General features: G+C 38.5%; 1 protein-coding gene and 1 pseudogene across 7 annotated transcripts in view; one reads left to right on the forward strand and one right to left on the reverse strand.

Annotated features, from left to right (window-relative positions):
• LOC143659032 (uncharacterized) overlaps positions 1 to 15,284 on the forward strand; it is a 146,173-nt gene extending 130,889 nt beyond the window's left edge. For all 7 annotated transcript variants that reach the window (XM_077131528.1, XM_077131532.1, XM_077131534.1 and 4 more), the window contains 4 exons: positions 3,418 to 3,507; positions 7,849 to 7,975; positions 8,947 to 9,039; positions 11,747 to 15,284. In XM_077131528.1, the coding sequence (XP_076987643.1) occupies positions 3,418 to 3,507; positions 7,849 to 7,975; positions 8,947 to 9,039; positions 11,747 to 14,358 (2,922 nt within the window). In that variant the 3' untranslated portion in view covers positions 14,359 to 15,284. The remainder of the gene's footprint in view (positions 1 to 3,417; positions 3,508 to 7,848; positions 7,976 to 8,946; positions 9,040 to 11,746) is intronic.
• On the reverse strand, positions 6,261 to 7,087 carry LOC143659035 (protein MEMO1-like; annotated as a pseudogene).
• Positions 15,285 to 17,143: the final 1,859 nt, after the last annotated feature.

Consider the following 17,143-nt stretch of genomic DNA (forward strand, 5'->3'; position numbering starts at 1 on the left):
GAGCTATTCAGACAGTTTGAGTTATATTATGTGCTACAGAAAATGTAGGTTCCAGATGAAATAAACCTCTCTTCCTTTAGTCTCAAAGAGTAGATGCAGTCCTAAAATATAGACAGTGTCTTCCTCCCCACTGTGTTCTGTATTACCTTAATCCTGACCTGATTGGCTTCATTTTCATCTCTTAATACCAGGTTATAGATATATAAAACATTGTCTCAGAATCCAGAGATAATCATTACCAGTCTGGACTTAGTATGTCTGCTATAAGAGCTTACAACCTAGGCCACTGTTTTCATATAAGCATTTTCTAAAGACCATACAATAACTGTTCTTTCGTTTCTGCCTTATTTTGCCTCACCAGATTTCCCACAGTTCATTCACATTGTTACATGCCTCATGACTTCACTCCTTTTTGTAGCAGCACAATATTCAATTGGATGTATACCCCATCATTCACCAGTCTACTTCTCAGTTGGTGCATCCTTCAGCCACCTGCATTCTTTAGCCATCATGTATAAAGACTTGAGAAATCTACAACAAAATTACTTGAGCTAATAAACAAATTCAGCAAAGTGGAGGAATATAAAATTAATGTGCAAAAGTCAGTAATATTTCTACACATAAGCAATGATCTAAGTGAGAATTCCATTAAGGAAAAAATTCCATTCAAATAGCAACTAAAAGAATTAAGTACTTAGGAATGAACTTAACTAGGGACATAAGGGACTTGTACACACAAAACTACAAAACATTGCTAAAAGAAGTCAAAGAAGATCTACATAGGTGTGAATGCTTTTCCTGCTCATGGAAAGGAAAGTTTAATATAATTAAGTTATCAATTCTACCCAAATTATGTATAGATTTAATGCAGTACTAATCAAAATTCCAACAACCTACATTGAAGACTTGGAAAAGCTAGTTACCAAATTCATCTGGAGAGGGAAAGAGACCCTGTATAGCTAAAAGCATCCTTAAAAAAGAAGAAAGTAGGAGGATTAGCACTTTCAGTCTTTAAAACTTATTACAAGCCACAGTGGTCAAAAGAGCATGGTATTGACACAAAGATAGAAGTATTGACCAATAGAATTGAATCGAGTGCAGAAATGGACTACTAGTTCTATGGTCAACTGATTTTTGACAGGGCCTCCAAACCCACTGAGCTGGGACAAAATAGCCTTTTCAATAAATGGGCATGGGAGAACTGGATATCAATATCCCAAGAAAATGAAAGAGGACCCTTACCTTACTTACACCCTATGCAAAAATTAACTCAAAGTGGATCAAACACCTATATATAAGAACTACGACCATAAAGCTTCTAGAAAAAAATGTAAAGAAACATCTTCAAAACTGAGTAATAGGATGAAGCTCCCTAAACTTTACAGCAAAGCACAAACAACAAAAGAAAAATTAAATGGGAACTCCTCAAAATCAAATACTTTTGTACGTCAAAAGACTTTCTCAAAAAGATAAAGAGGAAGCCAATTCAATGGGAGAAAAGACTTGTATATCACACATTGGACAAGGGTTTGATGTCCTGTATGCATAGAGAAATCATAAAGCCCAAAAATGAAAGAACAAACAACCCAATTATAAAATGGGCTAAAGAAATGAATAGGTGTTTTTCTGAAGAGCAAATACAGATGGCTCAAAAGCACATGAAGAGATGCTCATTTTCTGAGCTAAGATTTAGCATCTGGGGATTGAGAAAACCTTCTTGACCAAAAGGGGAAAAAGAGAAATGAGACAAAATAAACTATCAGTGGCTGAGAGATTCCAAACAGAGTCGAGAGGTTATCCTGAAGGTTATTCTTACGCATTAAATAGATATCACCTTGTTAATCAAGATGTAATGGAGAGGCTGGAGGAAACTGCCTGAAGATGAAGAGCTGTGTTCTAGTAGCCATGTTTCTTGAAGATGATTGTATAATGATATAGCTTTCACAATGTGACTGTGTGATTTGGAAAACCTTGTGTCTGATGCTCCTTTTATCTACCTTATCAACAGACAAGTAAAACATATGGAATAAAAATAAATAATATGGGGAAAAATGTTAAATTCAGATTAAATGCTAGTGATCAATGAAGGGGAGTAAGGGATATGGTTTGTATAAAATTTGCCTTTTTATTTATTTTTCTGAATTGCTGCAAGTGTTCTAAGAAATGATCATGATGAATATGCAGCTATGTGATGATATTATGAATTACTGATTGCATACGTAGAACAGAATGATCATAAGTTAAGAATGTTTTCATGTGTTTGTTATATTTTTTTAAAAAATTAAAACTTTAATAAAAAAAGAGATGCTCATTTTCACTAGCTATAAGGGAAATGCAGATTAAGTATATGATGAAGTACCACCTCATACCTATAAGAATGGCTGCTATTAAACAAACATGAAACTTCAAATATTGGAGAGGATGTGGAGAAATCAGGACACTAATCCATTGCTGGTGGGAATGTATAATGGTATGGCCTCATGGAAGTCAGTTTGGCATTTCATTAGGAAACTAAATATTAAGTTGCCCTATGACCCAACGGTAACACTACTTGGTATGTACCCAGAAGAGCTGAAAACAGTGACACAAACAGATGTTTGCACACTGATGTTCATAGCAGGATTATTCACAATTGCCAAAAGATGGAAACAATCTAAATGCCCATCAACAGGCGAGTGGGTTAACAAAATGTGGTATATCTATATATATATATATGATGGAATATTATGCATCAGTAAGATGAAATGATGTCCTGAAGCACATGACAAGGTGGATGACCCTTGAGGACATAGTGCTGAGTGAAATAAGCCAGACACAAAAGGATAGATACCACATGATACCACTTTTATGACCATGGTAAAGGTCAAATTAGAGGTTTATAAACAGAACATAGGGGACTTAGAGATACATAGGAGCTAGAAATGGGTGATTGGTTAGTTAATGAGGTTGAACTTAAATGTAAGGGAAAAGATAGACGTGAAGGTCATTCTCTAGTGGGTCTATAAGTAAAGTACCGCGTTGAAGATCAATATGATTGAAAGTGGTTATAGAGACTTACATGGGCAACTGATTAACACAGAAATATAACTAAATTCTTGCAAGAACTACTTCAAAGGTATGATTCATCCTCAAAGAGTGTTTAAGTCCTGAGTACAGGGGGACAACTGCTGTTTCATGCTATGGGCTATGTTTAACAGAGAAACATCAGCAGAACCACAGGAACAACAGGAGTAAATAATGGGATGAGGGACAAGAGTTAAGGGGAGATATATAGATTTAATATTGGCTGAGGGTGTGTTTATTGGTTATCTTTCTCTTAATGAAATTATCTAAAATTGAGAGTATTGATGGACTGTGGGCTTTGGACTTTATACATGATTTCCTCCCCCCCCTTTTTTTTAAATTCATATGGCATAGGACCTGTGTCTCATGGCTCTTTTCCAAAGCTCTGCCTCCCCAGGACTCTTACCTCCTCCAGAAGAGCGAAAGAAAATGACCAGGTTTCAGGTAAGTTAAATTTCAAATTTTATCTCTTAAAATGACATCTCTTTTCTAATATTAGACACATGTTTTTCTCTTCTTTGTGGAAGATAAAGGAGAACAACAGGTATTTCTTTTGTGTGAGTTACTTGCTTTTTTATTCATTCTATTTTTTGTTTTATGCATTTAGCTTATGTTTTGTTTTTAGGGTTGGTTTGTATCATCTTCTATTCACACATAGTAGGGCAAAAGTTCATAGATATCAAAACATGAAATAAAAAAAAACCACAGTATTATACTGCTTTCAGTGAACTATTTTCTTGGCTCTTTAAGAATATTTAAAGTTCTTTAAACAGAAAGGGGTGAGAACAGAAGGAGGCTTTGGCCTCCAGGAAGGGAAAAAGAACAATGGAATGAGTAAAAAGAGAGTTAAATACAATATTCTGCCCTAGTCTTGAGTTTCCTATTATGCTTCCTGGTTGAAGCAAAGCTAATAGCATTGTCTGATGTGGTTCTGAATGTATGTAGTGGAAATATTTAAGAAAATTATAAGTGGGGTAATGTAAAAAAGTTATAGGGAAGTAATGTTCCTATACTTCCCTCAAACTGGTAAAATGTTGACAATAATAGACTGTGATATGTGTTTATCATGTAATATCAGAGAAACTGCAATTAAAGCTACAAAAGAGATTCAAGAGAAGGTGCAAAGATAGTAGAGAGAAGTTCCATATACCCTCCACCCAGTGTCCCCCTTAAGGTTCTATAGTATAATATCAAAACCAGGAAATTGTTATTGGTATAATGTGCATCTACAGCTCTGTGTCGTTTTAGCACATGTGTAGACTTGTGTAGCCACCACTTGCAGTCCAGGTATAGAACTATTCCAATACCTCAAAAACCTCCTCCTGTAAGCCCATTATAGTGACATCCATACTCCTCCCTTCCACTATCCCTTCCTGGGCAACTACCAATCTGTTGACCATGTCTAAAATGTTGTCATTTTGAAAATGTTATACAAATGGAATTAACAATTTGTAAACTCTTGAGATTGGCTTTTTTCACTCAATATATTGTCCTTAAGTTCCATACAAACTGCATGTATCAATAATTCATTCCTTTTATTGCTGAGTGGTATTCCATAGTCTGTGGTACCACAGTCTGTTTAACCATTCACCCATTGAAGGACCTGGATAAATTTCACTTTTAGGCTATATAGTGGCTGTGGACAGTCATGTACAGGCTTTTGTGTGGACATCATTTTTATTTCTTGGGGATAAATGCCTAGGAGTGTGGTTGCTGCTAGTGTGTAAGTGCCTGATTATGTTTTTGTATTGATTTAGCCATACATGCCTTCTTTTGATTAATGTGACTAGTATGACCAGTGGACTGAATTTTTAATTTTATTTCACTTTTAATTGGTTTAAATGTGCATAGCCATGTGAACAGCTGGTAGCTACTAAAGTGGACAGCATGATTCTAAGAACTTTATGTGCATTCAGTTTAATCTGTAGAGGATCTTCTGAGGTGGGTCCCTTTCTGCAGATGAAGAAATTGAGAGCTTAAGGAATGTCTGTGTCTAAGGTCACATGGTTGGTAAGAGGCAGAACTTTGGAAATTAAATTGAAGTGTTGTGGTTTGAGAAACTTCTGTGTTAACTTCAACCCTCTGAGTGCTCTCATAGATGGTTGTAACAGATAGGTGCCATGTGCCTTGAGAACACTGAGGATGATTTATGTAACTCCCCAGGAAGGGTGACTGAAGGCCTTTTGGTTTATCAAAGGATAACAAAGTGACATTCCCAGGTTTAGTGAATGAATGAGTGAGAAAGGAAAGATGGAAGTTATCAGACTCTGTTGGAACTAAATTGAAGCAACATTCTGGGACAATTTGGTAGTATCAATCCAATTTTGAAATGTGTGTACTCTGTGATTAAAGAATTACAGTTCTAGGGAACTTATTGTAGGCATACTCATGGGAGGCAACAAATCAAATATACAGGAATCATTATTATTATTTTTTAAGTTGTGAACCCTGTTATTAACAACTAAAATAGATGGTATCTGTTGTACAACATGGGTTGTAATTGTCTATAACTGGAGATTTATTATAATCTAATACATATCATTTATAAATGCAATTTATTTCTTAAAAAGCTTCCACCATTCTCTGTATACTATTCTCAAAACTATCCTGAAAGCAGAATATATGTGCACAAGTCTGCAAAGAGTATACATTTAGGATATGGTAAATGTTTGAAAGGTTACTTTCAAAAAACTGTCTGCCACAACTGCCACCTTTGAATTGTCATAGTTTTTTTTTCCTCCTATTTTGATGTCTGTCTGTCTTCCACTGCCATAAACAATAAAGCATTTTTCGAAGAGTTGAAAATAAGGAAGAAAGAGAAAAAATTCTGTTGGTTTGAGGTTTCAGGATCCCCCCAAACCAGGAACAGTATGGTAAAACATTTACCATATCCTAAATGTATACTCTTTGCAGACTTGTGCACATATATTCTGCTTTCAGGATAGTTTTGAGAATAGTATACAGAGAATGGTGGAAGCTTTTTAAGAAATAAATTGCATTTATAAATGATATGTATTAGATTATAATAAATCTCCAGTTATAGACAATTACAACCCATGTTGTACAACAGATACCATCTATTTTAGTTGTTAAAATAGAAACAGTATCTTTAAAAAACCCGTATCTTTAAAAGGCCTAGGCTGGGACCCAGACAGAGTATGAGTATGTGCAGGTGGCATCCCTGAGGATTCAGAGCTTCAGTGGACTGTGAGTGCTCCAGCTGCATAACTCACCAAACTGTCTTGCCAGATTCTACCCTGGCTTGACTGTGTAATTAAAAAAATTAAAAAAGGAAAAACTCATATTCATTCCATTCTTCTGGAACTCTGTCATAGCATTTAATAACACCCCAGTGGGATGTCTTCCACATACTGTATTATGGTATTTCTTCAACTAATTGCTAAAGAATACAGGGTTTAATTGTTCTGTAATACTCATACCCATTTTATCTTGATGTTCAGTGGATCTATAAATCTTCCCCTGGGATTCATCATAACTGTAACAGAACCTTTGGCCCCAAAGGCAGAAATCAGAGTAAACCGCTTACTAGGAACTGCTAGATATTTACTGAAGAATATCCCAAATTCCTGTTCTTTTGAATCACTCAGAGTTCCAGTCAGTACAGGAGTAATGGTAAATGCATCCTTGTGGCTTTCAATGGCTTTACCTGTGTAAGGTAAATGCATTCCAATACTGTGTTCATCTTCATCTGTCTGCAGAGACATGCATTCAGACATTCCTGTCTTCCACAGTTCTCTGCAAATCTTTTGGTCAATACAAAGGTCATACAAAGGTGTCCTATATATATATCCACACTGGAAAGTGCACATCAAGAGAGGGGCACCTGATGGGAAGGCCCATGGATGATAATTCTCCGATAATAGATTGGTCCACTTATTTGTAAGCATGGGCAGCACAAGACCCACAGGACATATATCCTGCATGGGGTGCAATAATGACTCTAGCAGGTCTTTTTGTAGAATGTACTTGTGAAAGCCAACCTTCTAGCTATGCATTCAGCTAAGGTCCTGAGACTGTGTTCCAGCTCCTCACATGACTGGCTTCCTGCCAGGCCACCCAGGTTGAACATCTTAGAGCCTGTGCCAGGATGAATGAGGAGGCAGCAGCTACAGGAGCTGTTCCATGAGGGGAAAAGACATTGGGAGGAGGTGGCTGCATGAAGGGAATCAGGCCAGCCCAGGAGGAGAAGGAAGAAGTGGTGGCAGCTGGGGCAACAGCAGCAACAATCATCACAAACTCACAGCCACTGGAAATAGGATCCCTGGGGCCTCACAAAAGCCCAAAAGCTGTGGCCCTGGACCCAGGAGTTGACACTGCTCCCCAGACTGGGCTAGTCCTTCCCACGGATTATTTTTTAGTTGCACAAACTTTTGATATGATTGTGGAAAAGTCATGTGTGGAATACGGAAGAAGAGGAGTTAATTCAGGTTCCCCAGGATACAGGCAGCTTCCCACACATCTATCTTCTTACTGCTGGCCTTGTTCCACTGGGCAGTGGTTTTTTGTTTTTTGTTTTGTTTTGTATGAGGTATGGTGGGGATCACATTTCATTCTTTTTCCATATGAGTATCCCGTTATTGCAGCACCATTTTTTCTTGAATTTTTGTTTTCCTTTCTTTGTTTGCTTGTTTCTTTGTTTGTTTTTAGGAAGTGCGTGGCCCAGGAATTGAACCTGGGTCTCCCGCATGACAGGCAAGTATTCTCCTACCCTTGCACCCTATGGACAGTGGTTTTAATATTGACGAGTTGTGTTTCACAATTTAGGGGGTGGTGACATTCAAGGATGTAGCTGTCAACTTCACCAAGGAAGAACTGGGGATGCTGGATGCCACCCAAAGGAAACTGCACCACGATGTGATGATGGAGAACTTCAGGAACCTACTCTCTGTGGGTGAGAAGAGGAGCCCTCTGTACTAAATGTTATCCCCGTGGAGTGTCTTTGTGTCCTCAGGTCTTTAAGACTTTGGGACTCTTGAAATGCTTTGCAGAACTTTAGGATATGACTTTCCTAATTCCTGGGGACAAGTTGTCTAGATCTTATCTATTTCTTCAAATTCCAGTTGTGATATATTATTGGATTATGAAATCAGCTCTTTAGTTGCATCATAATAATATTTGATGAAATAGAATAGAATAGAAATATCATGGCTCCTTAGGAATTACATATTGTGCAACAAAAATTGTGAATAAAAACAGGAAAAATATGATAAGAATAGGTAATGGTTAGAATTTGATGACTTGATGCAGTGATTTACATTAATGGGTTGTGTACTGGATCACAACATAAAAGGTATTTATTAGAATTGATGGCCATCAAAAGTTTGAAAAATATTGCTTAGAACTTATATTAGTTTCCTAGGGCTGTCCAAACAAATGACAACAAATTACATAGATTGAAACAACAGAAACCTATTATTTTATAGTTGTAGAGGCCAGAAGTCCAAAATTAATGTGTCAGCAGGGCCACACTCTAGAGAAGAATCATTTCAGCTTCTGGAGGCTCCTGGAATTCCTTGCATTGTGGAAGCATCACTCCATTCCCTGCCTTCATCTTCACATGGCCTTTTCATCCCTGGTCTTTTTTTTCACTCCTTCTGCCTCTCAATCTCTTCCAAGGTGACTGGTCACTGGATTTAGGCCCTCTCTCATCTAGGGAAATCTCCTTTCAAGATCTTAATTACATCTCTGTAGACCCTTTTTCTAAATAGAGTCACACGTGCAGGCTACACGTGAAAGCTACCTTTAGGTAACCACAATTCAACCCACTTCAGAGTATATGAAAATTACAGGATTGGAACTAAAATTTAAATAATTTTTGTCTTATTGTAGTCACCTCATCCATATGCCATTTCCTTTTCACAGGATATCAACCCTTCAAGCAAGATATCATATTACATTTGGGAAAAGAAGAGGAACTTTTAATGATGGAATCAGCAATTCAGGATGAACATTCAGGTGAGGGTTGTGCAGCCACATCCCTATAAACAACCCCAGTACTGTACTTCTCACCACCTCTTTGAATACCACCTGGTCCAAGCCCCCATATTTCATTACTCAGCTTTGATTAGAACACCTTTCTCTCTGCCTCCACTTTAGCCTGCTTACAGTCCATTCTCTGCACAATAGCCAGAGGAGTCCTTTAAAATCTAAATTAGATGATGCCATTTCTTTGCTTAAAACTGTCTCATGCCTACCCATTTCACTCAGCAACATCTAGAATCCTTACAATGGTCTCCATGGCCTTTATATAACCCAGCCACCCACTAACTCTCTGAATTCATTTCCTATCCTTTGCTCCTTCCTCAGGCCCTTCCTGACAGATGGGACCACTTTCTGTTGAGGCTAAGATATACTGCCATTTAGATCACACACTTGAACCCTTTACAGGTTCTCATCTAAATGAACACTACTCTGAGGTACTACCTTTGATCGTTCTGGAGTCTTAACAAAAAATTTTTCATTCATGCCCCTAAGTTTAGCTTTAGACCATATTTGCTGAGGATGCCCTGGATTTCATCTTTAATCAGATATTATTTCTTTACTGTAACATAATTTATCATCAAGATATTTAAAGCCAGCAATTATTGAATCCCTTTAGTTTAACAGTCCTACCTTTAGCTAATTTTCTCTTCTCACATTTTATGATAAGTGTACCTCATTTATTAAATGCATTTTTTTACTTACCTCATAACTGCAGGCAAGTGTTGCTAAATTTTCTGCTACGACATAAGGATCCACCTTTGTCCAATTTCCAGTTATATTTTCTCACTTCCCTTTAGCTTCTCACCACCTTCTCAAAGTCCAGACTTCTTTGAAAAGTCTTTTCACACTTCACTAACACTCTCTTACCTTAAATTTTTTTTTGTAATAGAGTGTTAGTGAAGTGTAAAAAGACTTTTTGCTTTTTCATAACAAAAGCCTAAAATTGTGGGAGTAGCTTTCTAGCTTCCCCCTGCTTCCAGTTTCCAAAGCCACTCCCACAATTTTAAGCTTTTGTTATGAAACACCCCAAGTACAAAGTCTGTATTAATTACATAATGCCGTATAACAAATTACTCCCCACCCACTAGGCAACTTACTTATTTCTAAATAACACCCCCCCCAACTTAGCAACTTACACCAACAGATATTTATTCTCTTACACAGTTTCTGAGGGTTAGAAATTCAGGAGCTCCTTCATCTAACTCACCATCTCATGAGGTTGCAGCAAGGTGTTGACTCATGCTGCAGTCACTTAAAGGCAAGTTGGGGTAGGAGGATGTGCTGCAAACCATGGCTCCTTCACGTGGTTCATGGCCAGAAGCCTCATTTCTTCACTGGCTCTTGGCAACAGGCATATCCTTAGCTAAGTGGACCTCTCACTAGAGTTGCCTGGGTCTCTTCAAGGTACAGAAACTGGTTTTCCCCAGAGCAAGTGAACCACAGGAGCAGAAGCCTCAAGTCTTTTATGACCTACTCTTGGAAGTGATATACAATCATTTCTTCCATACTCTATTGATTTCAGAGACAAATTCTGATATACTGTGGAAGGGAACTTTAAAAGGTCATGAATACCTACAGCACTTATTGAAAGCCATCTTATATGCTGGCTGCTGCTGCATTTTTTTGTATGTGTGGTTACATATCTATGAAATCTAGAAGATAATATTAGCCATCAAGGTTTATCCAAAAATTTGGAAAAGATAATATTAGCCATCAAGGTTTATCCAAAAATTTGAAACAGTTAGATAGCAAAAATTATCAAAGGTTCACTCCCATCGCAAGTATCAGCTACGGAAATGAATTTCCCAAATATTTTCAGGTTATAATATTCACCAGTAGAATATTGTATACTACAAATTCATCAAAATTAAGGAGAAATTCTCTCAAATATAGCTTATGGACATGTTGATTTAATGACTAAATTAAGAAAATAAGGTGCCAGCTTACAGATTCCTAATTGGAATAGCAGAGATATTTTCTTTTGCAAATATATTCTGTTTTTCTGAGGACATCCCCTCTTCTCCTTGGGAATTATTAGCATACCCTGATAATCCATCTATCTACAGTGAAAGATCAGTTCAGGTTTTTCTAGATATTTTGCACTTCCTTGCCACATACAGATATGTAGGTTGTACTACACAGCCATTGCTTTTTGGTTTGGTTTTGTTTTGTTTTTTTTTTTTTTTTGCATGAGCAAGCACCAGGAATTGAACCTGGGTCTCTGGTCTCTGGTGAGAACTCTGCCTACTGAGCCACCATGGCCTGCCCACAGCCCTTGTTTTGAAATGTGTAATTAACTAGGATTATACAGATCCCATAAACATGCTGCAAAAACAGAGGTACAGATTTTAAAGTGTTTATTCTTGTGGACAAAGGGGTAAAGTTTCTCCTGTATTACATATTTTTAGGATATCTTTTCGTTACAGTGCAGGCTCCTTATTTCTGACTTTGACATGCATACATAAGACTTGGTATAGTTCTAAATGAGTCCTATTAAACACTTGGGTGGATAGGAGCCTAATGATTACTTCTTTGTTTCTATAGGCATGGGAAAGCAAAGTCAAGGTGGACTTTCCAGTGGTTGAATAGGTCTTCCAGTGTGGTCTACATGTAAAATTGTTGTTTCTCTGAGCAGTCCCTTATGCATGCTATCATCTCTGAGTTCTCCTTATCCTTCCAGGAAACAGGAATAAAAATGAAGTCAAGACTCTTCAAGAAGTAGCATTAAGATATGTTTTACATGAAGATCTTACATGCTGGCATATGTGGAAACAATCTACAAGTAAATTAGCCAGAAATCGAGATGCCATAATAAATCCTAAATGCAGAAGGTCAAAGTTGCTAAAACAAGGTGATTCACCCTCTCAGATGTGGACATGGGAATCTATTCAGATTTCTGAAGATGAGATCTGTGTAATGAAGCATCAAGGGAAGAGTACTAGTAGCATTCAAAATACTGAGTTTCCATATAGGACTGCCTGGGATTTGGGGAAGAAAATATGTCTGAGAGAGTCCCAGAATTATCAAGTACATGTAAGAAGTAAACTGTGTAAACATGACCAGTGTATCATGAAAAGGATCTCTTATGACCATGATGGTCATGGGGTACACAGAAGACAGAAAGCATTTAGCCATCATAATTGTGGAAAAGACTTGAAATCATCCCAGCTTAGTTTAATCTACCCAAGAGAGCAAATCTTTGATGAGAATGGAAAAGTCTTCAGCATTGGCTGTAATCTTGAACTTCATCAGCAGTCGCACATAGGACAGGAGCCTTATAAATGCATTGAGTGTGGTAAGAGCATCACTTACAGCTCAGTACCGCCCACTCATCGGAGTGTTCATGGAGAGAAGTACTGTGGAAATGATGGGTGTGGTGAGGGTCTCAGTGAGAGTTCACAACTGCAAATTCAGCAGAAAGTCAACACAGGAGAGAAAACCTACAGATGTCAGGTATGTGCTAAGAGGTTGAATCAGAACTCCTTTCCCACAAATGAACTTATTCACACAGGAGAGAAGCCTTGTAAATGTGACAGATGTGGGAAGGGTTTCAGTCATAGCTTAGATCTTAACATTTGCTGTGTAGACAACACTGGAGAGCGATCCTATAAATGTGATGTGTGTGATAAAGATTTAGTTCAGACATCACAGCTTCAGGCCAATGAGGGAGCCCACAATGGAGACAAAACATGCAATTGGGAAACATGTGATAGAGTATATAATAAAAATTCTAGTCTTCATCAGAGAACCCACACCAGACAGAAATCATATCAATGTGAGGTGTGTGGTAAGGGCTTCAGTAGGGCCTCAAATCTTCAAGCCCATCATAAAATACATACTGGAGAGAAACCATACAAATGTGACCTGTGTGGTAAGAACTTCAGCCGTAAATGTAACCTTAAAACCCATCAGAGAGTCCACACAAGACAGAAACCATACAAATGTGAGACATGTGGTAAGGGTTTTGGTCAGATTTCACATCTTCAGGCTCATAAAAGAGTTCACACAGGAGAAAAACCATACAAATGTGCCATATGTGGTAAGGGCCTTAGTCAGATTTCAAATCTTCAGGCTCATCAGAGAGTTCACACAGGTGAGACACCATACAAATGTGAGATATGTGGCAAGGGCTATAGTCAGAGTTCAAATCTTCAGTACCATCAGAGAGTCCATACAGGAGAAAAACCATACAAATGTGACCTGTGTGATAAGAACTTCAACTGTAATTCTAACCTTAAAACTCATCAGAGAGTCCACACAGGACAGAAACCATACAAATGTGAGATATGTGGCAAGGAATGTAGACAGATTTCACATCTTCAAACTCATCAGAGAGTTCATACAAGAGAGAGGCCATACAAGTGTGAGATATGTGGTAAGGGTCTTACTCAGATTTCATATCTTCAGGCTCATCAGAGAGTTCACACACGACAGAAACCATACAAATGTGAGACATGTGGTAAGGGCTTTAGTCATATTCCATATCTTCAGGCTCATCAGAGACTTCACACAGGAGAGATGCCATACAAATGTGAGATATGTGGTAAGGGCCTTAGTCGGATTTCTCATCTTCAGGCTCATCAGAGAGTTCACACAGGACAGAAACCATACAAATGTAAGACATGTGGTAAGGGCTTTAGTCAGATTTCACATCTTCAGGCTCATCAGAGAGTTCACACAGGAGAGAAGCCATACATATGTGAGGTATGTGGTAAGGGCTTTAGTCAGATTTCACATCTTCATGCTCATCAGAGAGTTCACACAGGAGAGACACCATACAAATGTGAGGTATGTGGTAAGGGCCTAAGTCGAATTTCACATCTTCAGGCTCATCAGAGAGTTCATACAGGAGAGACACCATACAAATGTGAGATATGTGGTAAAGGCTATAGTCGGAGTTCAAATCTTCAGTACCATCAGAGAGTCCATACAGGTGAGAAACCCTACAAATGTGATTCATGTGGTAAGGCCTTCAGCTCAAGTTCATATCTACATGCCCATCAAAGAATCCATACAGGAGAGAAGCCCTACATATGTGAAGTGTGTGGGAAAGGCTTCATTTGGAACTCTTACTTTCATCTTCATCAGAGGCTCCACAAGGGAGAGAAACGCTATAAATGTAGCATATGTGGTAAGAGCTTCCTTCAGGCCTGTAATCTTCAAAGCCATCAGGGAGTCCATAGCGGAGATAAACCATACAAATGTTTTGAGTGTGATAAGGGCTTTAGTGAACGTTCATGTCTTCAAGTTCATCAGAGAGTGCATAAAGGTGGTAAATCCAGTACACAGTGATGAGTGTGGTAAAGGTGTTCTTCAGAATTTAGATTTCTTAGTTTCATCAGAAGATATCCATACAACAGAGAATATGTTTGAGAACATGCATCAGAGAAACCCAATAATAAATCCCAATAATAAGGGTTTCAAATTCAACGCAGTCTGTGAAGGAAAGACTTTGAAAGTGATGAGTAACATCAGGACTTAAGAAAAAGTTAACAGTGAACATGAAAAATCCATGTGCACTAGAATATAAGCTCCATGAGGGGAGGAAATTTGTTTACTACTTTATCACCATGACCTCAAACTAGTGTCTGAAAAATAGGTGCATTTTTATAGTTGCTGCTTTAAAATCCTTGTCAAATAATTCCAATATCTGAGCCTCTTGTCATGGCATCTGTGATTGTCTTTTCTCATTCATGTTACTATTCTGTTTCTTAGTATGATGAATCATTTTTTATTATATCCTGGACATGTTTGGTACTCTGTTGTGAGACTTTGGTTCCATTCAGTCCTTTATCAGTTTGTGTATAACATGCAGATCCAGGTGGTGGTTCAGTTTCCTCCTTTCCCCTAACTGACACTGAGGGAAGAGAGGAGCAGAGTTCCATGTGTTTGCTGCTGGGTGGGAGTGGAAAGATCCCTGCTAGGCTCTACTGACACCAGTGAAGGTGAGGTGGTATTAATAGCAAAGGACTGACTGGTACCACCATGTTTGTACTAAGTAAGAGTTAAAGATCAGCTCCCTGTTCAACCTTGATGACATCACCCTTTTGGAGAAATTGGAGTGCTGACTAGGTCCTTTTCATTCTGCTTTCATAATTGCAGTGGAGTGGGCACTGGATGGGTGGAAATTCAGACCTCTACTGTGCTTCTGACATCATCCCTGTGAGAGAAGGGTCACCTCATATTGCCTCCTCACCACTAGATGGGAATAGAGGTTCAGCATCCTGTTTGGAGCCACGGACCCTAAAAGGGTGAAATGAAGGGCCACTCGTACTACTTTGTTGCTCTCAGGTTGGGGTGGAGATTTAGCTGTCTGCTGGATATCACTATCACAGGATTGGGGAGAGGCAGTTTCCCTAATGGGATTAGCTAGAGTAGGGTTGATGTTATCAATAAAGATTTTCTTTTCTGTTAGACCACTGTTTTCCAAGTTCACTTTTGCTAAAAGGAGCAGGATTGTATTTTTCTTGTCTTTACCTGTTGGTTCCCAGTTGCAGATGTTTTTAGCACTTCACCCAGGTTATTTGTGTGGCAAACTCACAGCCATGTCATTTTTAAAAACTATTTTTATTGACAAATCTTCATGCATGTACAGTCTGTGCATAGTATACAGTCAGTGTCTCACAATATCATCGCATAGTTATGTATTCATCATCATGATCATTTTTAGAACATGTACATTGCTCCAGAAAGAGAAATGAATAGAAGAAAAGAAAAAACTCATACATCCCGTACACCTTACCTCTCCCTGTCATTGACCACTAGAATTGCAGTCTACCCAACTTATTTTACCCATTATCCTGTCTTTTAATTTGCTTTTTATCCATATTTTTTTATTCATCTGGCCATACCCTGGATAAAATGAGCATCAAAAGAAAACCAACCAAACAATAAAGGGTCTTCAGACACAAGGTATTCACAATCACACAGTCACACTGTAAAAGCTGTGTCATAAAATCTTTAAGAATCAAGGCTACTGAAATGCAGTTCAACAGTTTCAGATACTTCCCTGCAGCCACAGAATACACCATTAATTAATAAGAGATCTCTATATAATGCATAAGAATAACCCCCAGTATAACCTCTTGACTCTTTGAAATACCTCAACCACTGAAACTTCATTTTGTCTCATTTTTCTCTTCTCCATTTTGGTCAAGACTTTCGCAGTCACATGATGCCATATTCCAACTCATCTAAGGAGTTCTGTCCCACATTGCCAGGGATATTGACACCCCTGGGAATCAATTCACATGTATGGGGGAGGGCAGTGATTTCATCAGCTGAATTGACTTAGAGGAAGGCCACATCTGAGCAACAAAAGAGGTCTCTAGGAGTCACTCTTAGGCATGATTTTAAGTAGGATTAGCCTATCCTTTTCAGGAATAAGTTTCATAGGGCAAACCCCAAGATAGAGGGCTCAACCTACTGATTTGGTTGTCCCCACTGCTTATGAGAATATCAGGAATTCTCCAAATGGGAAAGTTGAATATTTCCTCCTTTCTCAACAGCCCTGCAAGAGGACTTTGCAAATACTTCTTTCTTCACTTCCCAAATTAGTATGGGGTATATTGGGACATCAGAGTAACCTGGACAAACCAATGAGATCTCACTTCCTAGTCAAGATTCCAAGTACTAGTTCTGGGAAGATGACAGAATAAGATAGATTGAGTTTACCCCTTCTCTAAGGAACAGCTAGATAAGGGATGGGAAGGTGAATGCGACAGTGATTCCTGGGTGTAAGTGACCTGGGAGAGTCTTCTGCACCACATAGGGAGGCTCTAGTTGCAAACGCTGAGGAACTGAGAAGTAGGGAACCAGAGACCATCCTGCCAGGGCATAGAGCCTAATGAGGAAGCCCAGGGCACTCAGGAGTGCATGGATAGGGAAACAGGTACAAAGAATTAAGTGAAGCCACATTCCTTGAACATGTTACCTTACCTGTGCAGCCCTGTGAGCAGTAGCTCATCTCATACCTCATGTACCTGAACCCCATTACCTGCCCTACATATCCATGTTCCAAGTGTCCTCACCCCACCAAACCCCCACATGTGTACTCACTCACTCTACACCCCCACTT

This window comes from Tamandua tetradactyla, chromosome 16 (genome assembly GCF_023851605.1).
Source record: "Tamandua tetradactyla isolate mTamTet1 chromosome 16, mTamTet1.pri, whole genome shotgun sequence".
Taxonomy (NCBI): domain Eukaryota; kingdom Metazoa; phylum Chordata; class Mammalia; order Pilosa; family Myrmecophagidae; genus Tamandua; species Tamandua tetradactyla.